General features: G+C 50.6%; 1 protein-coding gene across 1 annotated transcript; it reads right to left on the reverse strand.

Moving 5' to 3' along the window:
* Positions 1–4,150: 4,150 nt before the first annotated feature.
* Positions 4,151–15,939, reverse strand: HMOX1 (heme oxygenase 1). Its single transcript, XM_003932923.3, has 5 exons — positions 15,824–15,939; positions 13,502–13,622; positions 9,345–9,836; positions 7,176–7,275; positions 4,151–4,901 (listed from the first exon to the last, which is right to left on the reverse strand). Exons 1-5 carry the CDS (start codon positions 15,844–15,846, stop codon positions 4,771–4,773), a joined length of 867 nt encoding a protein of 288 aa, XP_003932972.1. The 5' UTR covers positions 15,847–15,939; the 3' UTR covers positions 4,151–4,770.
* Between the last annotated feature and the right edge of the window lie 1,287 nt (positions 15,940–17,226).

Here is a 17,226-nt window from a genome sequence, read left to right on the forward strand (position 1 = left end):
TGCAGGATCTCAGCTCACTGCAACCTTTGCCTCCTGGATTCAAGCAATTGTCCTGCCTCAGCCTCCCAAGTAGCAATTACAGGCGTATGCCACCACGCCCAGCTAATTTTTTGTATTTTTAGTAGAGACAGGGTTTCACCGTGTTAGCCAACCTGGTCTTGAACTCGTGACCGCCCCAGCCTCCCAAAGTGCTGGGATTACACATGTGAGCCACCGCCTGGCCTGAAATTTTTTTTTTTAATTAGCTGGGCATATTGGAGCACACCTGTAATCGTAGCTAATCAAGAGGCCAGGTGGGAGGATGGCTTGAATCCAGGACTTTTGAGACTGCAGTGAGTTTGTTTGTTTGTTTGTTTGTTTTATAAAGACGGATTTTCACCATGTTGGTCAGGCTGGTCTTGAACTCCCAACCTTAGGTGATCCGCCTGCCTTGCCCTCCAAAGTGCTTGGATTACAGGTATGAGCCACCAGGCCCAGCCACTGCAGCAAGTTTTGATTGTGCCACTGGACTTCAGCCTGAGTGACAGAGCAAGACTTATCTCAAAAAAGAAAAAAAAAAGACCTAAACAAACACTGTTTCTAACAACTGCTAACATCTCTAAAATGACTCTAGCCAACCCCCACTAAGATGCCTTCCTGAGAAAACTCAGTAATAAATGTTTACTGTTCATTCCAGGCAACCACTAACAATGTGACCTCTGTGGGAGGCAAAAATTATAACTTTGATCATTGCCAACTGGCAGACACAGCTAGCCTCACTGCATGTACACTGACTAACCTTTTGTAATTTTTCACTTCGCTGACTCTACTAATCATTTGCCCACACCTTCCTCCCTCAATCTTCCTTTTTTTTATTTTGTATTTTTTTGAGACAGGGTCTCACTCTGTTGCCAATGCTGGAGTGCAGTGGTGCAATCAGAGCTCACTGCAGCTTTGACCTCCCAGGCTAATGTGATCTTCCCACCTCAACTTCACCACCACGCCTGACTACTTTATTCATTTGTAGAGATGGGGTTTTACCATATTGCCCACTCTGGTCAACCTCCCTTTAAAATACCCATTCACCTCTGTACAAATTAAAGCTGAGTTTAGTTCATACTGGACTCTTTTCCCTATTGCAATAGTCATTACTGATTAAAATCTGCCCTTACCACTTTAACTAGTGGCTGACTTTGTTTGACAATTGATAGGAAAAAAACCATTCCGCCATTCTCCTATTAGTAGAATTTGAGATAGTTTCTCTCTCTTCTCTCCCCTCTTCCTTCCTTTCTTTTTCAGTATAATGAATATCCAATCTATGCCCTTTTCACAGATGAGGAAACTGGGCCCAGGGCAGGAGAGTCCCAGCTGCTATTTGGTTTTTGTTTTGTTTTTTTGAGATGGAGTCTTGCTCTGTTGCCCAGGCTGGAGTGCACTGGTGGGATCTTGGCTCACTACAACCTCTGCCTCCTGGATTCAAGTGATTCTCCTGCCTCAGCCTCCAGAGTAGCTGGGATTACAAGGGTGTGCCACCACTCCCAGCTAATTTCGTGGTTTTAGTAGACAGGTTTTCACCATGTTGGCCAGGCTGGTCTTGAACTCCTGACCTGGAATCTGCCTGCCTCAGCCTCTCAAAGTGTTGGATTACAGGCGTGAGCCACGGCACCTGGCCTCCCTTGTGATTTGAATGCCTATGATTTGCATACGTGACCATACGTGCTCCTGGCCCTGGGTGCACATTGGAATCTCCTAAGGCACTTTTCATAAATATGTATTCTAGAGCCCCATCCCAGGTCTCCAGAATCAGGATCTCTCAGTGTGGAGTCCTGGATTCCGAGGTTAAGTATCTTCAAGTAATTCTGATCCTACCATGCGTAGACTGGTGTTCGGGCACCACTGGATCCTCCCACTGGCTTTGAGAGGTGTGTGCATTGTTCTCATTTTGCCAGTGAACAAAATGAGCCTTGAAGTGGCATAGTCAGACTAGGAGCAAAGGTCTCCTGACTCCCGGTCCTCCGGTACTGGTCATATAAAGAAGCACCTTGGCCAGGCGCGGTGGCTCACGCCTGTAATCCTAGCACTTTGAGAAGCTGAGGCAGGTGGATCATGAGGTCAAGGAATTCAAGACCAGCCTGGCCAAGATGGTGAAACCACATCTCTACTAAAACTACAAAAATTAGCCAGGCACTGTGGCAGATGCCTATAATCCCAGCTACTTGGAGGCTGAGACAGGAAAATTCCTTGAACCTGGGTGGCAGAGGTTGCAGTGACCTGACATCAGGCCACTGCACTCCAGCCTGGATGACAGAATGAGACTCCATATCAAAAAAATAAAAATTAAAATTTAAAAAGCCCAGGCGTGGTGACTCACGCCTGTAATCCTCCTAGCACCTTGGGAGGCTGAGGTGAGGGAGATCACCTGAGGTTGAGTGTTCGACGCCAACCTGACCAACATGGAGAAACTCCATCTTTACTAAAAATACAAAAATTGGCCAGGCATGGTGGTGCATGCCTGTAATCCGAGCTACACAGGAGGCTGAGGCAGAAGAATCCCTTGAACCTGGGTGGCAGAGGTTGCAGTGACCTGACATCAGGCCACTGCACTCCAGCCTGGGTGACAGAATGAGACTCCATATCAAACAAACAAACAAAAAAAAAAAAAAAAAAAAAAAAGGCCAGGCATCGTGACTCACGCCTGAATCCTCCCAGCACCTTGGGAGGCTGAGGTGAGGGAGATCACCTGAGGTTGAGTGTTCGACGCCAACCTGACCAACATGGAGAAACTCCATCTTTACTAAAAATACAAAAATTGGCCAGGCATGGTGGTGCATGCCTATAATCCCAGCTACTCAGGAGGCTGAGGCAGGAGAATCACTTGAACCCAGGAGATTGAGGTTGCAGTGAGCTGAGATCGTGCCATTGCACTCTAGCTTGGGCAACAAGAGCGAGACTAATGTCTCAAAACAAAACAAAACACCAGAAAGAAACACTTTGGCCAGGTACAGTGACTCACTCTTATAATCCTAGCACTTTGTGAGGCCAAAGTGGAAGGATCACTTTACTTCAGGAGTTCAGATCAGACTGGGCAACATAGTGAAACTCCATCGCTACAAAAAAATACAAAAATTAGCTGGGCATGGTGGCATGCACTTGTAGTCCCAGGCTGAGGCTGGAGGATGGCTTAAGCCCAAGAGGCGGCGGTTGCAGTGAGCCAAGGTCGAATCACTGCACTCCAGTGTGGGTGACAAAGCGAGACCCAGTCTCAAAAAAAAAAAATATTGTCCCATGCTCTGCCCAGGACACCTTCAGTGAAATGTTTTTCACTCTCCGAGATTAGGGGGCTACATATTGAATATTTTCTTGACTTAAGGAAGTAGAAAGGGCTTGGGTTTTCGAGCTGGACAGACCTCAATGAAATCCATCCTGACCCTCAAATAGTGGTAACACCCCCTCTTTTTATTTTATTTATTTTTTTCTTTTTTGATATTTTTTTCTTAGGAAGACCTCACCCAAAACACCCCTTCAACACAGAGATGACATAGATGAACTGAATCCCACAGTACAAGAATCACAAAACACTGGTCTCCTTTGCATCATAGGAGCTAACAGCATGTGGTGTTGGCATTTCACATGGATGGCATTTGCTTCTCATAACAGACAGGTGAGTTACGTATTACTATATTCATATTACTGTCACCAGTAATCAAATGGAACCCCAGAGGTTAAGTGACTAATCTCAAAATGGTGTAGCAGGAATTTGAACCCAAGAATTTCACTCTAGTCCCTAATAGTCACTGAACAGAAAATACAAATTTTGCCCCAGAATCTGGTCATTTCAGCCAAATGGGGACTAATCTCAAAATGGTGTAGCAGGAATTTGAACCCAAGAATTTCACTCTAGTCCCTAATAATCACTGAACAGAAAATACAAATTTTGCCTCAGAATCTGGTCATTTCAGCCAAATGGGGCAAGCCCATCCTCCATAAAGGGGAGTCTTGCATCAAGCAGGGTTCAGCACAAAGATTCGCCACCAGCTGCTTAAAGCTCACCCGTATTCTCAAACAGACCCGCTCCTGCCAACCCCCCATCACCACCTCTCCTACCGAGCACGAAAGAAACCAGTGAGGAGATGGTCAGCTCCCCAAGAATAACAAGGCCCAAGAAAAATACTTCACGTTATTATCAATGTTTATTATTTCATAAAAGTTAGAGACCAAGGCCACAGTGTCTTTAAACCCCTCCCTCCCCACCCACATACTGCTCAAAAACCACCCCCACCCTGCTATAAAAACAACAGAACACAACAAAAATACTGCAATTGAGGCTGAGGCGGGAACACGGTGGCTCCAGCAAAAATAAGACAGAAACACAAGACACAACATCTTTTCAGGTTTATGTAAAAATTGCCATGGCCCACGGGGAAAGTGATCAAAGCGGTCATGGCCGTGTCAACAAGGATACTTCAAATTCATGGCTTCTGGAGGTTTGAGACAGCTGCCACTTCTGGGGCATCTTCTGGGCTCAACTGCAGGAACTGAGGATGCTGAAGGGCAGGGATAGACCCCTTGCCCCACTCTGAAGTTTAGGCCATTGGCTGGATGTGCTTTTCACTGGGGAAGACCTCATAGGCTCCTTCCTCCTTTCCAGCGAGAGGGACACAGTGAGAGGGCTGGAGGCCCCAAAAGCCTCCAGTGCCGAAGATAAGGAAGCCAGGCAAGAGATTTCCCTGTCTAGAAAGAAGGCCTTCCACTGGACAAAGTTCATGGCTCTGGGAGCCAGCAGGCCTGCATTCACATGGCATAAAGCCCTACAGCAACTGTCGCCACCAGAAAGCTGAGTGTAAGGACCCAACGGAGAAGCGGAGCCTGGGAGCTGGTGTTGAGAAGGGGCTTCCCTCTGGGAGTCTCCACCAGGGTAGAGTCTGAAAGAGAAAATGGGGCAAGGTCAATAATAGGTGGGCGTGCATTGGGTGTCTGATGTCACAGAAAAGCAAAGCAGCGTGGCCTCAGTGTCTGTGGTACAGTCCCTACCCAACACCAGGGTTCTGCAAGACCACAAACAGGCGTCGCTCCAGCCACTGCTTGAATACCTTCAAAGATGGGTGGCTTACTACTTCTCCAAGCTGTATGTTCCGTGTGTAGCCAAGCCACATTGTGAAAACGTTCTTGGACCCAGGCGTGCTTTTCAGACTTCTGCCTGCTACCTGTCCTCTCCTCAAACTTGGCCAGTGATTAGGTCTGAGCTGTAAATCTTCATCTTGGACTCACACATTTTCTTTTTCTTTTTTCTTTTCTTTTTTTTTGAGACAGAGTCTCCCTGTCACCCAGGCTGGAGTGCAGTGGCACAATCTCAGCCCACTGCAACCTCCACCTCCCCGGTTCAAGCAATTCCCCTGCCTAGCCTCCTGAGTAACCGGGATTACAGGCGCGTGCCACTATGCCCAGCTAATGTTTTTGTATTTGTAGTGGAGATGGGGTTTCCCCATGTTGGTCAGGCTGGTCTTGAACTCCTGACTTTGTGGTCCGCCTTGCCTTGGCCTCCCAAAGTGTGGGATTACAGGCATGAGCACTGTGTCCAGCCAGACTCACACATTTTCTAAGCGTGGTGAACGGGGCAGGAGCTTTGTCCTCAGAGACCCCCTTGAGGGGATACTAGGGCTACCACCCCCACCCCCAAGCCAGGGTACCACATTTTGCGAACTGCTGCATTAGGGTGACATCTCCCTACCCCACCAGGTAACCAAGCCCTCTGGGGCTACAACTCCCCCCACCCAGTAGACGGGTCCGTGTGGTCTGGCACAACTGAGAAAGCCGCAGGCCTGGCAGGTTAGGGTGGCATGGGAGGGGAGGCCTAACATAACCGACCGGGGGGCAGCTAAGCTTTACCCCTTTATTGCTACCGATCCCAAAGCCACACTCCCTCCCTCCGAGTTTTAGGCTTAGCGAAGGTATATTTTATGGAGGGTTTTGGTCTTTTTGCAAGTTTCCCAGATGTTTTCACTATAGCCAGCCTCGATCACTCTCAAGCACACGAGGGAGGGGCTCACGAACAACAAGACTCGGAAGGGACGTCTGCCTCTGATGGGTTCATAGCTGGATAAAGGTCCCCCACTCCCTGGCCCACAGAGGAGCAAAGGAGTCTAAATTAAGGGACGGGAGTTTCCCATGACTTCTGAGGGGTGCTTGTGCACTTCTAAGCCAATGAACTAGAAGTAGCTGAACCTCACTGGATTTTTCCAGGTGGGGAAACTGAGGTGGGGGAAGTCTGATGGCTTGCCCAGAGCTACACACTGCAGGTTGATCCTAGGTCCTTTTGCCTGAACTCCACTTCTCATATAAAACAATTCAGGCGGCCGGGCGCGGTGGCTCACATCTGTAATCCCAGCACTTTGGGATGCCGAGGCGGGTGGATCACCTGAAGTCAGAAGTTTGAGACCAGCCTGGCCCAGCATGGTGAAACCCCATCTTTACTAAAAATACCAAAAAAATTAGCCAGGCATGGTGGTGGGCACCTGTAATTCCAGCTACTCAAAAGGCTGAGGTCGGCCGGGCGCGGTGGCTCACGCCTATAATCCCAGCACTTTGGGAGGCCGAGGCGGGTGGATCATGAGGTCAAGAGATCGAGACCATCCTGGTCAACATGGTGAAACCCCGTCTCTACTAAAAAGACAAAAATTAGCTGGGCATGGTGGCGCACGCCTGTAGTCCCAGCTACTCGGGAGGCTGAGGCAGGAGAATTGCTTGAACCCGGGAAGTGTAGGTTGCGGTGAGCCAAGATTCGTTCCACTGCACTCCAGCCTGGGTAACAAGAGCAAACTCTGTCTCAAAAAAAAAAAAGGCTGAGGTTTCAGTGAGCCAAGATTGTGTCATTGCACTCCAGCCTGGGCAACTAGAACAAAACTTTAAGTCTCAAAAAAAATTCAGTCTGGGCATAGTGGTTCTTGCCTGAAATTGCAGCACTTTGGGAGGCAGAGGCAGGAGGATTGCCTGAAGTCAAGTGTTCAAAACCAGCCTGGGTAACACATCGAGACCTTGTCCTTACAGGGAAGGGGTGCAGGGGGGAGGTGGCAGAAAACAACACCCACCACACCAAACATTCAGAAAACAGAAGAGTAGAGATACTAGAGTCAGACAGCCAGGGCACGTCCCTCTCCATCTGTAGCTCAGAGGAAATGCCCCTCCCTGGACGCTCTCACCTTGCACTTTGTTACTGGCCCTCTGGCGAAGCCCTGGTGCCTGTGAGGGGCTCTGATCCTTGGTGTCATGGGTCAGCAGCTTCTGCAACTCCTCAAAGAGCTAAAAGACAAAAGACACACATGCCTATCAGCAAGAGATGCTGCTGGGTCCCAGCTGTAGGTAGGACCTTACGTTAGGTTAGGGGATACTTTGGAAATAACAAGATGGTAAGAAAAATGCTGCATATTCATGTCCCTTTCACCCACCTTCAGAGGTAAGATATTCCAAGCTCAGTTGGCTCGCATGCCTGCTCCTGCCCTCCCCACCGATAACAGCGATCCTGGATTTAGAGTTTACTGTGGCTACATGTGCCTGCAGCCTGTTTCTCCAAGCAAAAGGCTGCATTGCTTGTTTTGAAATAATATTAAGTGGCATCCTAGTACACGAACTCTTCTATGGCTGCTTTCTCCTCTTGAGTTTAGATTTGTGAAATTCAGCTTTGGTGGGTGGTAACAGGGATAATAATGGTACCTACATCTTAGGTACCATGAATGGTATCTATCAGTCTTGCAGATGAAGAAAGTACAGGTTAAGTGCTTTGCCCAAGGACCAACCCAGAGGTCAGGTACCAAGAGCTGTGACTTTTTTTTTTTTCTTGAGACATACTCTCCCACTGTTGCCCAGGCTGGAGTTCAATGGCATGATCTTGGCTCACTGCAACCTCCGCTTCTTGGGTTCAAGTGATTCTCCTGCCTCAGCCTCCCAAATAGCTGGGATTATAGGCACGGGCCACCATGCCCAGCTAATTTTTATATTTTCAGTAGAGACGGGGTTTTACCATGTTGGCCAGGCTAGTCTCGAACTCCTGACCTCGTGATCCACTCGCCTTGGCCTCCTAAAGTGCTGGGATTACAGATGTGAGCCACCATGCCCGGCCCAGTTTTTCGTTGTTGTTTTTTGAGACAGTCTTGCTCTGCTGCTGTTGCCCACGCTGGAGTGCAGTAGCACAATCAGAGCTTACTACAACCTTGACCTCCTGGGCTCAAGCAACCCTCCCACTTCAGCCTTCCAAGTAGCTGGGACTACAGGCGCATGCTACTATCCCTGGCTAATTTTTTCATTTTTTTTGACAGGGTCTTACTGTGTTACCAGGGCTGGTCTCAAACTCCCAGGCTCAAGCTATCTTCCTGCTTTGGCCTCCCAAATTGTTGGTATTACAGGCGTGAGCCTGAGAGCCAGTTCTGACTCCAAATCCCTTTAATTTTTAATTTTTTTTTTTTTTTTTTTTTTTTTTTAAGTAGAGACAGGATCTCGCCGTGTTGCCCAGGCTGGTCTAAAACTCCTGAGCTCAAGCAATCCACCCGCCTTGGCTTCCCAAAGTGCTGGGATGACAAGTGTTTTATTTTGACTACACGTCTCGAAAAACAGATTTTCTTGGAGGACTGATTGGATTTTCTGAGCAGAGAGGGTGGAAAGCAAAGGCCTTACTCCATAATCGGGGCCAGGACTAGAATCTTCTGCAATACAAGGCTGGGAGCAGGGAACCAGGAGGGCATGAGCCCAAGACCCAGGCCCCATGGCACCTCCAGGGGGTAGCAGAGAGAGAGGGTCTATGACATCTGGTTAGAAGGAGCCCCTCACCCCTCCACCTCTGCTCCAGATTCTTCCAGGCTTTGCCCAAACCCCACATTCCCCCTGGATTTGAGGCACTTGTAGAGAGAGGCAAACCTCTCCGGCTAGTATGCTGAGAGTCCCTGGAAGGCAGAGGCCACCTATAACCCTGGGAGTGCCAACCTGGCTACACACTAGTGCACACTCAACTTCTACGTTGCCACAGAGAGCTACAACTGATTCTCATTTCCCATCATGACAGTAGTGAATGTCCGAGGGCTTCCTCTGTGCCAGACGCTGCTGTGGGGACTTTCACTGCTGTAAACTCACTCAAGCCTTACGAGTCTAAGATGTAGGTACCATTATTATCCCTTGTTTACAGATAGGGAAACTGCAGTACAGAGAAATTAAGGCATTTGCCCAGGATCACCCAGCTAGTAAGCGGCAGTCCTGGAACCCTGCTTCCCTGTGTTAACCATGACCCTCCCCTCCCACAGCACTCTCCCCTACAATGAGAAGGGTCCCTTGGAGGAACAGCTCGGGAAGGCAGAGGCTGCCCCAGGCTGCCCAACCCTCACCTGGATGTTGAGCAGGAACGCCATCTTGGCCTCTTCCATCACCCGCTGCCTGACCTCGGGAGTCATCTCCAGAGAGTTCATGCGGGAGCGGTAGAGCTGCTTGAACTTGGTGGCACTGTCGATATTGGGGAAGGTGAAGAAGGCCAGGCCCTCGCCAGAGCTGGGCAGGCCCAGGACTTTCTGAGCAATCTTCTTGAGCACCTGGCCCCCAGACAGGTCACCCAGGTAGCGGGTATAGGCGTGGGCCACCAGTAGCTCAGGCTCTGCACGCCCCACCTCATGGAGCCGCTTCACATAGCGCTGCATGGCTGGTGTGTAGGGGATCACCTCCTGCCAGCGGGGCCCATACCAGAAGGCCAGGTCCTGCTCCAGAGCGGCCTTGCGGTGCAGCTCTTCTGGGAAGTAGAGAGGGGCGAACGCTGGGTTCTCCTTGTTGCGCTCAATCTCCTCCTCCAGGGCCACGTAGATGTGGTGCAGGGAGGCCATCACCAGCTGAAAGCAGAGCGAGCAGGTCGGGCCACCAGCCACATAGAAGACGCCCACCTCCATCCGTCCCCTCCACTCCTGCCTTTGGAAAGGCCCTCATCACTTCCTAGCTGGGCTCTGACTCCTTCCGCCACCCCTCACTACAATCCTCTTCACACAGCAGCCAGAGGGATTTTTACAAGAGAAAAAGACGATTGTGCACTTTCGCAGCCTACAACCCTTTATCCCATTGGGCAAAACAAGCAGCCTAATTGAATCCTTATATAAAGATCCAGCAAACTGGCTCGGTGCGGTGGCTTATATCCCTGTAATCCTGCACTTTGGAAGGCTAAGGTGGGAGGATTGCTTAAAGATAGGAGTCTGAGATCAGCCTGGGCTACACAGCCCAAACCCCACCTCTACAAAAAATTATTTTAAAAAATTAGGTGGCCTGGGCCAGGTGCGGTGGCTCAGGCCTGTAATCCCAGCACTTTTCGAGGCCATGGCAGGCAGATCACGAGGTCAGGAGATCGAGAGCATCCTGGCTATGGTGAAACCCCGTCTCTACAAAAATATAAAAAATTAGCCAGGTGTGGTGGTGTGCACCTGTAGTCCCAGCTACTCAGGAGGCTGAGGCAGGAGAACTGCTTGAAACTGGGAGACAGGTTGCAGAGAGCTGAGATCATGCCACTCTACTCCAGCCTGGCAACAGAGCAAGACTCCATCTCAAAACAAAACAAAACAAAAAAAACTTAGCCAGCTGGGGCCAGGCAAGGTGGCTCATGCCTGTAATCCCAGCACTTTGGGAGGCCGAGGTGGGTGGATCACAAGGTCTAGCAGTTTGAGACCAGACTGGCCAATATGGTAAAACCCTGTCTGTATCAAAAATATAAAAATTAGCTGGGCGTGGTAGCGAGCACCGGTAATCCCAGCTACTCAGGAGGCTGAGGCAGGAGAATCACTTGAACCCAGGAGGCAGAGGCTGCAGTGAGCCAAGATTGCTCCATTGCACTCCAGCCTGCACAACAGAATGAGACTCTGTCGACTCAAAAAAAAAAAAAAAATTAGGCAGGTATGGTGGTGCATGCCTATGGTCCCAGCTACTCCAGAGGCTGAGGCAGGAGGATCACTTGAGCACAGGATTTGAAGGTTGCAGTGAGCTGTGATCGTATCACTGTACTCCAGGCCTGGGCAACAGAGTGAGCAAGACCCTGTCTCCAAAAAAAAAAATTCAACAAAGGAGTTGCTATTTCCATTTTGCAGAAAAGGAAACTAAGGCTCAGAGAGGGTATGAGACAATGAGGTTGCACAGTTAGTAGAAAATGGAACTGGACTGAAAACCAGGCTAGGAACCCACCATGACTCAGAAGACGGCAGTAACTGAAACGAAAGTGCTTCAAGGAGCCTCGCCATGTGCTTCTGGCTTCTGACTTCTGTGTAACCAACTCAACTGCCAGGCACAGTTCTTCCCGGAGGCCTGCTCTGAACACCACCACCTCTGGATGCTGGGCTGGGGCAACGGGTCCTGCCTGTACCTTGGCTTGGGGCACTAACTCCTATTACACATTAATACCCCAGTTTGAATTTGAAGGAGGACAAAGTTAAGATGTTCAAGTTGGGGTTTCCAAGTTATTTCTGAGCCGTAAACATTCTAGGCAGTTCTATTCTATGAGGGAGCAGAAAGCCAGGTAGCCTGGTACAAAAGAGCTTGGGTTTTTGAGTGTGACCGACCTGGTTCTCACCCAGCTCTGCCAGTCCTTAGCTGTGCGGCCATGGGTGAGCCGCTTGCCCTCTCTGGTCCCAGCTTCCTATCCTAGAGCAGATGATCTGAGGTCTGTGTGACTCTGTGCTATCCAAGCCTCAGCTCCTTCACCTGCCACATACTAGATGGGGCTGGTGTGAGGATTATGTGAGAGGATCTGGGCCAGCACAGGGGGCAGCCTGGCACTTAGCGCTCACATGAGAAAGGCTATGATAAGTACCACGGCCACCTGCGTAATGTAAGTGAGCACTGAGTTCTCTCACGGATCTCGGGGCCTCCTTGGAACTCTGTGACTTAGCAGTAAAATCCAAAGTCTAAGCTGGCTGGGGACGGGATATTCCAGAGTTCACCTCCCTGCCCACACTGCAGCAACTGGGTGTACCTCATCTTTTTGAGGGAGAGGGAAGGAGGATGAAGAAGACCCATTACAGACCCAAGGGACCCAGCCTGGAACCACAGGTTAAATCTCTCCTCATTTCAAAGTGTGTCTCAGCCGGGCACGGTGGCTCACGCCTGTGATTTCAGCACTTTGGGAGGCCAAGGTGGGTGGATCATCTGAGGTCAGGAGTTCAAGACCAACCTGGCCAACATGGTGAAACCCCGTCTCTACTAAAAAAAATACAAAAATTAGCTTTGCGTGGTGGCAGGTGCTTGTAGTCCCAGCTACTCAGGAGGCTGAGACAGGAGAATCGCTTGGTCGCAGGACAGGGAGGTTGCAGGGCACCGAGATCTTGCCATTGCATTACAGCCTAGGCAACAGAGCAAGACTCTGTCTCAAACAAAATAAAATAAATAATAAAATAAAATAAAGCAAGTATTGCTGGGCGCCGTGGCTCACACCTATAATCCCAGCACTTTGGGAGGTCGAGGTAGGTGGATCACAGGGTCAGGAGTTCAAGACCTGAACTCCTAGTGAAACCTCATCTCTGCTAAAAATAGAAAAATTAGCTGGGCATGGTGACGGGCACCTGTAATCCCAGCTACTCGGGAGGCTGAGGCACGAGGATCACTTGAACCTGGGAGGTGGAGGTTGCAGTGAGCTGAGATCATGCCACTGCACTCCAGCCTGGTGACACAGCGAGACTCCATCTCAAAATATAAATACATACATAAATAAATAAAGCATGTCTCATGTTGGAAGTGGGGAGTGGTAGAAGGTACAGATTTCAAAAGGGACTGGGATGAAGGTGGTGGGTTACAGCTCCCCACTCCCCACCCCACACCCTCTGTTCAGCCTGAACAAGCCTTTCCCCACACTGATGTTTTAACACCCAATATCTTCCTGGTTCTTTGTCAAGCGCTTTCCTTCTATTTGCATGAATTTCACAACAGTGCCAGGAAACAGCAAAATCAGTACCTGGCATATAGTGGGTGCTTAAGAAAACCCTGCTGTTGAAATCCTCTATTACAGATGAGGAAAAGGTGGCTTTGGGAGGTTGGAGGAGGCACCCTCACTGTCAGAAAAGGCACCCTCACTGCTAAAGCTCCAAACTATACTACTCCTTGTCTTCAGAGGCAAATTAGAATTAGGTCAGGAGTACAAGCTCTGAAAGAACAGCGGTCTTGGTTGATTTCAGCCTTTTCCACTTACTGGCTGTGGGACCTTCTGTTAGTCACTTAACCTCTCTGAGCCTTCCATTCCTCATCTTTCCCATCAGGGTTGAAGCACAGATTAGAAACCAAGTGTACAAAATGCTCAGTCAATGGCACTGCTACCCACACCCCTCCACAACACTACAGACCAGGCTGTGAACTTGCTGTGTGACTGTGGGCAACTCATCTTCCCTCTCTGAGCCTCAGTTTTTAAGATGGCGCCATTGGACATGCCCATCTAGCCCCTCAGGATCCATACTTAAACCACAGGACTGAGCCTTGGGCCCACCCACATCTGCCACACCCCCACCAGGGCTAGTCCCACCAAGCCACATACCTTGAAGCCCTCTCTGGTCACCTGGCCCTTCTGAAAGTTCCTCATGAACTCAGCATTCTCTGCCTGGGTGTGCACCTCCTTGGTGGCCTCCTTCAGGGCCTCTGACAAATCCTGGGGCATGCTGAGGAGGAAACAGGAAGGATGAATACGAAGCTGACTGGAGCGGTGGAGGGGAGGGGGTCCTTCCCAACTGCTGAGCTCCAGGGTGCTGCCGACTCCCATCCTCATTCAGGCCACGTTCCCAGTCACGCTAAGATTAGCAGCCTTGTGGTCGGGGGCAGTGACTTATGCCTGTAATCCCAGCACTTTGGGAGGGCAAGGTGGGCAGATCACCTGAGGTCGGGAGTTCGAGACCAGCCTGGCAAACATGGTGAAATCCAGTCTCCACTAAAAATACAAAAATTAGCTGGGTGTGGTGGCAGGTGTCTGTAATCCCAGCGATTATAGGTGTAATTGCCTGAACCCCAGAGGCAGAGGTTGCAGTGAGCCGAGACTGTGACACTGCACTCCAGCCTGAACAACAGAGGAAGACGCCATCTCAGAAAACAGAAAAAAACAAGATGCAGTCTTGTAAACACTCTTCAGTCATTACAACACAACAAAATAGGCCGGGCGCGGTGGCTTACGCCTGTAATCCCAGCACTTTGGGAGGCCAAGGCGGGTGGATCACGAGGTCAGGAGATCTAGACCATGCTGGCCAACATGGTGAAACCCCGTCTCTACTAAAAATACAAAAACTAGTCAGGCGTGGTGGTGCGTGCCTGTAATCCCAGCTACCTGGGAGGCTGAGGCAGGAGAATCTCTTGAACCAGGGAGGCAGAGGCTGCAGTGAGCCAAGATAGCACCACTACAATACAGCCTGGGTAACAGCGTGAGACTCTGTCTCAAAAACAAAACGAAAAAGCACGAAACAATATAGTCCTCCAAACCGTGGGAGAAATCCTGGTACTGGTAGTTCCCAGTGGGGAGGAGGAGGAGGTACCCCACGACCAAGGAAGAAGCAGCAGGCCCTCTCCAACTTTGTAATTACTTTGATTGGCTTTTAAACCCAATATTTAATTCTGTTATTTTGTTAAAGTTTCAGGCGCAAATCTCATGCCCCCCATGGTGGTGTGCTCATCCTTAAGGCGTCAGGGTGAAAAAGCCTGAGAAACTCTGCTTCGGTCAAAGAAACAGGCTCTCCGGGAATATTTCTGTCACGGGTCCATATCCCCGCCTCCCCTTACAATTGTCGTTCTCCCCTTTTCTCCCACCCCGCTTCCAGGAACAGCATCCCCGGTTCTGCAACACAGCGGGTCAAATCCTTGGGAGAAGTGGCACACACTCGTAGTCCCAGCTACTCTGGAGGCAGAGGTGGGAGGAGGCTTGAGCCCAGGAGTTTAAAAAAAAAAAAAGAATAAAATTTTTTTTGAGGCAGAAAAAAAAGATTTTCTTGCTGCCCAGGCTGGAGTGCAATGGCGTGATCTAAGCTCACTGCAACCTCCACCTCCCGGGTTCAAGCGATTCTCTTGCCTCAGCCTCCCTCCTGAGTAGCTGGGATTACAGGAGCCTGCAATGACCCCCAGCTAATTTTTCTATTTTAAGTAGAGACAGGGTTTCCTCTATGTTGGTCAGGCTGGTCTGGAGCTCCCAACCTCAGGTGATCCACCTGCCTCGGCTTCGCAGAGTGCTGGGTTTACAGTCATGAGCAACCACACCCTAAGAAGGGAATGAGTGACCTGGAGGTGGGCAGACCCAGGTTCAAGGCTGCTGACTGAGCAATCTTGGAGATGCTGGCTCCTTGAACCCTGTGATCCTTGTCTGTGAGACTGGGAATACAGTAGCTAGAGTGATGTCTGACTCAGCTCCTCTGTAGCTGGTGAGGGACAGATGCCACCAAGAGAACCAAGCACGTGCCCCCAGGCTGGGGGAGCCCCAGGTATCTAGATTCAGCAGACAGCTCCAAGCACACCTCAAAAGTTGGATTAAAACAAAATTGGCTCCCTCACGGGGGAGCCCCAGAGATCTAGATTCAGCAGAGAGCATCTCCAAACACACCTCGAAAGTTGGATTAAAAAAAATTGGCCACCTCAAAGGCTGGGTACCCTAGGGACACTCCCATCTTGGTCACCTACCGCCTACCAGGATGCCAGGCATGTAAATCACCGTTCCTCCCTCCAGCTACCCTACGGGCACGAGCAGGATCGGAACCCTGAGCCTCCTGACTCCGGAGAGCCCAAGTTCCTGGCTCCTGGGCTCTGCCGCTGCGTGGCAGTATCCCGGGGAGGGGCTGGGGCGCGAGCTGGGTGGGGAGGGAAAGGCGCCCGGGCGCCCCGCGCTTGCCTGTCGGGTTGCGTGCGCTCCATCTGGCCGGTGCTGGGTCGTTCGTGCTGGCTCCGCGGGCGGCGGCGGCGCTGAAGACGCTCGAGAGCAGGCGGGCGATGACTGTGCCGAGCCGCGGCCGGTCACATTTATGCTCGGCGGGTCACGTGGGCCGGGCGGAACAGCTGATTCCCACTTTCTGGCCGGGAGTTGCAACACCCCCAGGGGCCCGCGCCCAGCCCGCCCCGGGCCAGTGCCGGGTGGAGGGGAGCGGTCATATGACCCTCGGGAAACAAAGTCTGGCCATAGGACTTTTAGAAAACACACACACACACACACACACACCCCTTAAGGAAATCTGAGCAGCTACAGGCTCTGGGTGTGATTTTGCTCCATCCTGAGCCACGATCACCCCCCCAACCCCCCGCTTCTGCTCCCTGCCCCTATGGGACTTGATGCACCCCAGATATCACGGAAGTTCCAGAAAGCTGGGAGGCAGCGCTTCTCAGAGCAAGAGGCTGGTGGGCAACATCGGGGACTCAGCAACCCAGACCCTGCTGTCTCCAGCTCCCTAAAATTCACCTCCTGGAATCCTCTGCTGACAGTTTGTCTTTCTCACACCCACTTTATTTATTTATTTATTTTGGGGGACGAAGCTGTTACCCAGACTGGAGTGCAATGGCACACTCTTGGCTCACCACAACCTCCACATCTACATGTTCAAGCGATTCTCCTGCCTCAGCCTCCGAAGTAGCTGGGATTACAGGCACCCACCACCACACCCAACTAATTTTTGTATTTTTAGTAGAGTCAGGGTTTCACCATGTTGGTCAGGCTGGTCTTGAACTCCTGACCTCATGATCCGCCCACCTCTACCTTCCACAGTGCTGAGATTACAGACCTGAGCCACTGCGACTGGCCACACCCACTTCAAATGGACATTTAGGATCTGTTTTTTGAGTTCCTATAAAAAAACAGAGATGTATTTTCATGGTTTGTCCTTGCAACTGTCCTGTGGGAGTAGGTCACTCCCATTTTACAGATGGGGAAACCTTGGCTCTGAGGGACGTGGTGGTGTCACACATAAAGCAGGAAACCATGTCCAAACCCAGGGAGGAGACTTAAGTCCCCGCCTGCCTCCTCCACACTCGGGCAGCACCTGGTACCTGCATGGACTGGGACACCTGTCATAAAAACTGCTTCCCTGCTGGGATGTGTGGGACACTCTTCCAGGCACATTCAAGTTTGACTTAAACTCAGTGACTGCTCAGGGCCCCGAGCACACCTGGCCCTTGCTAATCGCGTATAGAATCACTTCCACATGAGGTGGACTGCTTAGGCCTTGGGGGAAATAGGGTGACTGGGTGAGCACAGAGGACAAAACAAATGGACCAGATGATTCATAAACCCCTTTCCCAATACCA

Source organism: Saimiri boliviensis, chromosome 21 (genome assembly GCF_048565385.1).
Source record: "Saimiri boliviensis isolate mSaiBol1 chromosome 21, mSaiBol1.pri, whole genome shotgun sequence".
In the NCBI taxonomy this organism is placed as follows: domain Eukaryota; kingdom Metazoa; phylum Chordata; class Mammalia; order Primates; family Cebidae; genus Saimiri; species Saimiri boliviensis.